The sequence below is a fragment of the Larimichthys crocea genome, chromosome XIV (assembly GCF_000972845.2).
Source record: "Larimichthys crocea isolate SSNF chromosome XIV, L_crocea_2.0, whole genome shotgun sequence".
Taxonomy (NCBI): Eukaryota; Metazoa; Chordata; class Actinopteri; family Sciaenidae; genus Larimichthys; species Larimichthys crocea.
Window position 1 is genome coordinate 7,421,474 of NC_040024.1, and position 7,446 is coordinate 7,428,919.

The 7,446-nt window shown below is 36.1% G+C and overlaps 1 protein-coding gene across 1 annotated transcript; it reads left to right on the forward strand.

The window, feature by feature from the left end:
• The first annotated feature begins 1,015 nt into the window (after window positions 1–1,015).
• Window positions 1,016–5,188, forward strand: LOC109142973 (uncharacterized). The gene is made up of 12 exons (XM_019278549.2): window positions 1,016–1,057; window positions 1,174–1,425; window positions 1,573–1,818; window positions 2,037–2,078; window positions 2,429–2,569; window positions 2,750–2,794; window positions 2,927–3,010; window positions 3,181–3,264; window positions 3,532–3,615; window positions 4,016–4,099; window positions 4,664–4,732; window positions 5,079–5,188. The coding sequence occupies exons 2-12, from the start codon at window positions 1,278–1,280 to the stop codon at window positions 5,120–5,122; spliced, it is 1,071 nt and encodes a 356-aa protein (XP_019134094.2). The 5' UTR covers window positions 1,016–1,057; window positions 1,174–1,277; the 3' UTR covers window positions 5,123–5,188.
• Window positions 5,189–7,446: the final 2,258 nt, after the last annotated feature.

Consider the following 7,446-nt stretch of genomic DNA (forward strand, 5'->3'; position numbering starts at 1 on the left):
GGTTTGTTTTAGCTGAGGCAGCTTACCCACACACAACTTTGGTCACGTACTTTGGTTATGAGGCTAAAAGCTGCTGAACCTTCGATCACGTGTTTCTTGTATCTACGCAGTCAGGCATCACAAAGCCACAATACAGAACTATCACAGAATCAGACATCCAGCATGAGAAAACTAACAGAAATCAACATTTTCTGAATAGACACATTTCGAAATAACACATTAAAAAGTAACATTTGGATTTTGGAAAATAAAACTTGTAACTTGTAATATTTGTCATATATTCGTCAGGATATTAAGCTAGGCTTTGCTTGGATGCAGGTAAACAGTTTTGCTGAATTACAACCTTGGAGTGTTGATGATCGGACTGTAGAGAGTCCTGTCCTGGATATCGGTTATCTTCTGGGTATCCACTGGCTAAACCCGAAGCCCCAAAACTTTGGCTGTTGGCCCAGGAGGCTAAAACATGGCCAGATGATAGAGCAAATGGCTCAAGATTGCATGCCCCCTTTTTTTTCTATCCTGACAACATCACGACTATGAGCTCTATCAGAGCCACAGAAGAAAGTAAAGGATTATGTTATCAGGTAAATGTCTTAATTTCCTTCACTGTCGTTCAGGTTTACACTCATCAACAGTGACTGATGATCAGCTGAATTAAAGTATTTTTATTCTTCAGAGCAAACAAGACCTGCCAAACAGTTGCTATATGCTATAAAGCTATAAACTGCTGTGGCCTCTGCTCTGCACAGGAAAAGGAAGCTCTACACCGTCACCTACTTCATATTTAGCTCGACTTCAGTCTGCTGCTCAGAAAGTCAGCGGCAAGACAGCATGACGGTCACAGCGCTTTGCGGACTGTGTGAGTACTCGGTCTGTTTCCACACACAGAGGGCCTGATTATATTTTAGACAATTTACCTGTCTTTGTACGTGTTAATGTCATGTGTTTTTCAGTCACTCAGAGTAATTGCACATACAAAGACTATCTATGTCTGATGCACTGCTCTCTTCTTTTGTCTCTCCAGTGATCGATGTATTGTTTCTGCTCACTGTTCAAGGTCAGAACTACGTTCACGAAGCTGGTGAGTTGCCGCAGCATGCAGCAAGTTTTCTTAAAGAGTGGATATGAGATTTGGGAAGAGATCTCTTATTTCTATTTCTTGTTTTCTCTCAGATGCAGTTTTTCTTCATGTTGTTCCGAACAGACTGCAGTTCTTTGAGTATGAGCACATCTTATTCAACTGTACGGGGCGTCACGGACCAGCTGAATGGAGAGTGATGAGAAAGAGTTCCTCTAAAACTTCACGATGGGAGACATCGACAGGATGTTTGAACATTCAACCTGCCTTTGTATCACACAGTGGAGAATACTGGTGTGAAGATGGGGGGGGAAGGAGAAGCAACTCTGTCAACATCACTATCAAAGGTATGCTCACAGTCCATGCAGCATGGCTGACACACTGAGCTAACATCAGCTAACAGCAGGTCAGTGCAGATCAACAGGAGGTAAACTCTGATTATCACAAAGTTACAGAACTGGCTCTGATGACTGATTTCCTTTCTTGTTGTTTAGGTGGTGGTGTAATCCTGGAGAGTCCTGCTCTCCCCGTGATGGAACAACAAAATGTCACTCTGCGTTGTAGATTAAAGGGAACGTCCTCCAACCTGCCAGCTGATTTCATCAAAGAAGGCCACATGAATATGGTTACATATAAAGGCGAGATGACCATTCACAATGTTTCCAAGTCTGATGAAGGACTCTACAAGTGCAGAATCTCTGGAAGAGAGGAATCAGCAGGGAGCTGGCTGGCTGTCAGAGGTAAGACATAACAGTCTTATAAAACAGTAAATATATTACTTATTAAATTATCAAGAGAAAAAACTCAAATTTTGACCATAAATTCAATAATTATGCTATATGCATAAGTTGAAGTGGCTAGTGGGCCTTCGTGGTTTCAGTGACAGAAGGAACAACAAAGTTCGGTTTGAAATTCTAAAAAAACGTTTATTTTTTTGTTCTGTGGGTGACGCTAAAAGAAAGTCAAAGGAGTCATCAAAAGCCACAAGGATCAACCTCTGGTAAGAATGGATAATATTGTCAGTACATTTTATCAAATCTGCCACTAGGAGAAAGGTCATCAGTGGACCAACAAGGCTGAGGGCTCATGTTAGCACCTCTGTGTGGTACATGAGGGGTAAAACAGTACAGTATTAACAGTACACTCTAGAACTCGAATATCTAGAATTGTGATTTAAAAAGCGAGTAAATTAATGCAATTGTAACTCAAAATAGTTCATTTTTACAGTGTTAGGTTTTTTTTTTAAATAACTCTGTTATTCTTTCTTGAAGTGTGAAAATGTTGGTGGAACTGAAACATTATGCACAAACTCACAGACTGTGAAATCATCTTTTCTCGTGACGTTAACAGCATATTTTAGTCCCACACCTCGACTGGGTCAAGAGACTTCCCATCCTCAGCTCTCCACCCTGTTATCTGTTGTCTTCACCATTTCGTGTTTGGCTGTACTACTCTTGGTGGTGGGAATACTTCAATGTTGGAAACAAAAAGGTACAAAAAAGTACTTTATCCTGAAATAATTCATGTTGAAGAATCAGTCATCAGAAACACAGATACGTCTTTACTGTAACACAGTTTGAGCCACTTTCAACTTTTTTTAAGGATTAAAATCTAACAAGTTCCTCTTAGTTCTTCAATTCTGTCTCTTTCTTAATTTTTTCTGCCATCTAGCTGCATGTTTTTCCTCTGAGATGCCAGAAACAGTATCTAACATAGGTGTGTATCAAATATTGTTTTGCGTGTTTGTTTGTCTGTTTGATTTTAATTAGTATTAGTATTTTTATTGTGAAACTTAAAGTTGAAAAGTGGTTTAACATTGTAACCAATGTAAAAATTATTTTTTTTAAGCTTTTCCAGCTTCTGAACATACAAATGGAGATGATCAACACATGACTTTATATGGTTGTGTAACAAAACCCAAGAAGAAAAGAGGTACATGTTAACATGTACATTTCTTGTATGAAATATGAAAGAAATATATAAATAATAAAAAATTAATAAAAATGTATTAATAGATAACATTTGTATTTAAGTTTTATTGGAGACAACAGTTTTACCACTAGGAGACACTGCTTTTATATTGTTATTCTTATCTGTTCCAGCATATGAACATTCCCCTGTAGATGATCCATGTGTGACTATATATGATGACGTCACAACACACGAGGAGAGGAAGAAGAAAAAGGGTACATAACTTTTCATGTAAATAAATTTAATTTGTGTTGATCTTCGTGTTGATATCACATGTGTGAAGTGTTTTCTCATACCTTTTACCAAAAGCTAATCTTCTAAATAAATATAATGTCTTTACTGTAAAGCACTTCAAGTTGTACAAAAGATGCTATATAAATAACATTTATTGGTATATAACATTTGTATTTAAGTCTGTTTTACCACTAGGAAACACTACTTCTGTTGAAATATGTTTTTATTGTTATTCTTATCTGTTCCAGCATATGAACATTCCCCTGTAGATGATCCATGTGTGACTATCTATGATGACGTCACAACACACGAGGAGAGGAAGAAGAAAAAAGGTACATGACTTTACATGCAAATACATTTAATTTAGGCATGATCTGTGTTTAATTCGCGTTGAGCTTAAGCCCACAGCAAGAGTGTCTTTCTAAAATAACCAGGCTTCACTCTTGTAGTTATAGTTGTGGTTGTGACATAATTTCTGTTGTTGTTGCAAGGGCCAAATGAAATACAGATATCATATGTGTGAAATCTTTTCTCATACCTTTTACCAAAAGCTAGTTTAATCTTCTAAATAAATATAATGTCTTTACTGTAAAGGACTTCAAGCTGTACAAAAGGTGCTATATAAATAACATTTATTGGTATATAACATTTGTATTTAAGTCTGTTTTACCACTAGGAAACACTACTTCTGTTGAAATATGTTTTTATTATTGTTATTCTTATCTGTTCCAGCATATGAACATTCCCCTGTAGATGATCCATGTGTGACTATATATGATGACGTCACAACACACGAGGAGAGGAAGAAGAAAAGAGGTATGATTGTACATGTGTATATATGTATAGGTTATTTTAAAAATAACCATGCTTCGAGTTTATACGTGCAGTTGTAGTCGTAACATAACTTGCTTTGTTGTTGCCAAATAAAGTGCAGCTAGCACATGTGTGACTTGTTCCCACGGACCTTTTATTAGATTCACATGTCCAACAAAGTATTTATGTAATCCTCATCATAAAATTAAGGAAATTTAATTAATTATCAATAATTATCAATCTTACAGATATACCGTGATTGAAAAAATACAATTTAACCAGTTGTGTATTCAAGTCAGGCAATGGAGCAATTGTTTGTTAATGTACTTTTGTTTGTTAGAAGAAATGATCTGCCTACTTTATAATTAACGGTTCATAGTTTTTCTATAAGCAATATGAGGCATATTTAGTTAATTGCAGAAACACATAAACTGTTGTTGTTGCTATATACATAACATTTATTTGTAGATAATATTTGCATTTAGGTTTTGATGCATATGTCTGTTTTTCCAGTAGGAAACACTAATTCTGTTGAAATATGTTTGTTGTTATTGTTATCTGTTCCAGCCTATGAACATGCCCCTGTAGATGATCCATGTGTGGCTATATATGATAATGAGCAGACGACAAAAAGAGGTACGTATATGATTTTAATGTAGCTGATACGAACTACGTGTGATTTCTCTTGAAACTGTGATGTTTGTACATGACAAATATTTTTTCTGAACTGTATATCAATAAAATTGATTTGATCAAAATTATGTTAACGTGGATGAATTATCAGTTTATTCCACCTAAGAAATCGATTTTTATGATTCACTTTGGTTTCATAGAAATATACAGTCTGGTGTCATCTGCATAACAAGGTTTTATGGAAGTGAAGATAATCTGTGGTGTATCAACACTGTATTTTGTTTTTGTCTTCTTTTTTGTTTTTTGATCGTGTATATTGTGGTCTCTTTATATCCTTTGTCTTTTTTAGGTCACAGAAAGGAGAAACACCTGAGGGATGGCAGAGACTGTTAAACAGCGTGTGCACGATGGAGATGCAACTATAAATAGTAACTTTTAAAAAGGACCATGACATAATAAACATGTATATTTTTTGTAATAATATCAATAAACATGTAAGAATTCATTGGTTGTCATTTATGTTACTGGTGTGCGAGCGTGGCTTGCTAAATAGTTTAATAAAAGATTTTTAACTTTTATCATGATAATTACTAATTATAAGCTGAATGTCTTTGGAAAGCATTTTAAAATGGGTGAAATGATGTGGTTATAAAATGTCATGATCACCAGCCTTTACTTGAACTGACTGACATCAGTGTCAGTTTGTTATAAGGGAACAATTAAAGCAACATTTTGTAGAAATTTGTAATGCAATTTCAAATTCACTGCCCCCTGTTTCAGAGTGTAATCCCACTGTGGGAAATATAGACAGCTGTACTCGAGTACTTGTTCTGATTACATTACTTATGCTAACAGACAAACATCAAGGAAGTGCAAAAACACAGGACATAGCAGCCAGCTAATATGACTTACTAGTCCTACAGCAAGAAGATCAGCATTTTCTTTTAACTTCACGGTTATATTACCCACTTACCCAGTTCTGGTTCTGCTTCCTGTCAGCATTACCACGCGGCTCAGGACTGTAAACCTTCTTTTCCTGGTGGTACAAACGCTGTTATGTCAGATCTCAAGTCATTTTCAAGAGCATTCACTGGGGAATCTGCACTCCAAACCTGCAGAGGGCGACCACACAAGAGATGTTGGTGCTCTCAGCAGGAACTCTTAGAGGGACCATGTTTGCCTGCTCTAAATGTTTGGTCTTTTTCACCTGCTCCTGGAAGTAATGAAGAACTACAACTCCTGATCAATCTGAAAGATGCAACTGGTAGGAGATAAGCAACTTTGATGTGGATGTGTAATGAGGTCATGCTTCTCCACAAGTGTGGTTAATTATTAAGTAAATTACAGTTTAAGTTAAATAACTGGTATGTCAATTATTATTTATGATTTAGGTGAATTTAATTAAGTATAATAATACTTTACATAGATGGTTTGAGATTCTAAGTTAACTTGAATTACTTTGTTTAAGAATCAAGAAACTTTGAGGGAAAATATTTACTGTTTATTTATTTCAGACTAATTAATGTTTTTTCAGTTTTTTTAAGGTTATCAACCTATTCTACTCTACTCTATTCAATTCAATCATTTATTTAAGCCTAGTGAAAACATCAAACCCATCGTTAAAGAAATAAAAAAGGAAGAATAAGAAGAACTGAGCTGCCCTTTGCATCCTTCAAGGTTGATCAAGCATTTTTTTTTCAAGTTTGGGCAGAGTTGTGGTTCCAAAAACACACACACAACTTAACAAACACTGACACTCCCCTGAGTGCATAGACTCTGTGGTTAACTGCTAACATAATGATTTACGTCAGTTAGACCTTGTGCAGACAAACTTCAACAGTAACATAATCACACAATGGACTTTATTCCCCAGTACTCATCTTCATAAAATGAGGAATCAGTGCAGTATGAAGACATGCTTCACTTTGTCAAAAAAAAAAAGGGTCATGGTCATGGTCTTATGGTCTTCACTGTTGTTTTGCATCTGTTTGGGATGATCCAACGATTGAATGAGAAACTTTGTGAAAGGATGAACCAGCAGAGAAGTATCAGCTGTGTGTTCACAGCTTGTCTCTGCTTCTCCCTGGTGGACAGATGCAGGTTTACGTTGACCGAGGCCTTTGTTCAGATCTTATTCAGTGCAGAATCAGTGTGGTCAGTGATTCAGATCTGTTTTCCTTTGTTAAGACATTTATTTAATATTTAACCAGACCAGATAAACAGTATACATACTGCAAACATTGACCAAACATCAGTTGTTCCATGTGTTTAAGTTTCTGTGTTTCCTGTTTTATTTTGTAGTTCCATCCTGTCTGTGTCTTGTCTTATTTGACTTCCTGTCTTGTTTTCCCACCTTTTTAGATTCGGCACCTGTCCCTGATTAGTCCTGCATGTCTGTTTAGTTCCTGTGTTTCCTTGTCTGTCCGTTTTGTGTTTAGATGTGTAAGTCTTGTTTCTCAGTGTGTCCGACTCCCTCAAGTTTTTCCTCGTGTTTCATGGTTTATGGTTTTTGTATCTTTTCTGTTTTGTTTTTTTTTCCCTTTTGGATTATTTGCCTTGCTTTAAGTATTTTCTTTGTGTTTTCTGGAATTCCTTCCTTTTTTTTTACTCCTGTGTTTCTTATGTCCAACCCTTATCATTTTGTTTTATTATTAAAGTTAGCTCTCGTGTACCTGCCTGCATTTGGGTCTTTACCTGAAACCTCCCACTCCCCCGTG

Excerpts from the sequence above, each read along its gene's own strand:
- LOC109142973 (XM_019278549.2), top strand. The coding sequence starts at position 1,278 with ATGAGAAAGAGTTCCTCTAAAACTTCACGATGGGAGACATCGACAGGA. Across the intron at positions 2,795-2,926 it reads AGAAACAGTATCTAACATAG|CTTTTCCAGCTTCTGAACAT; the intron begins GTGTGTATCAAA and ends ATTTTTTTTAAG. Across the intron at positions 3,011-3,180 it reads AAAACCCAAGAAGAAAAGAG|CATATGAACATTCCCCTGTA; the intron begins GTACATGTTAAC and ends TATCTGTTCCAG.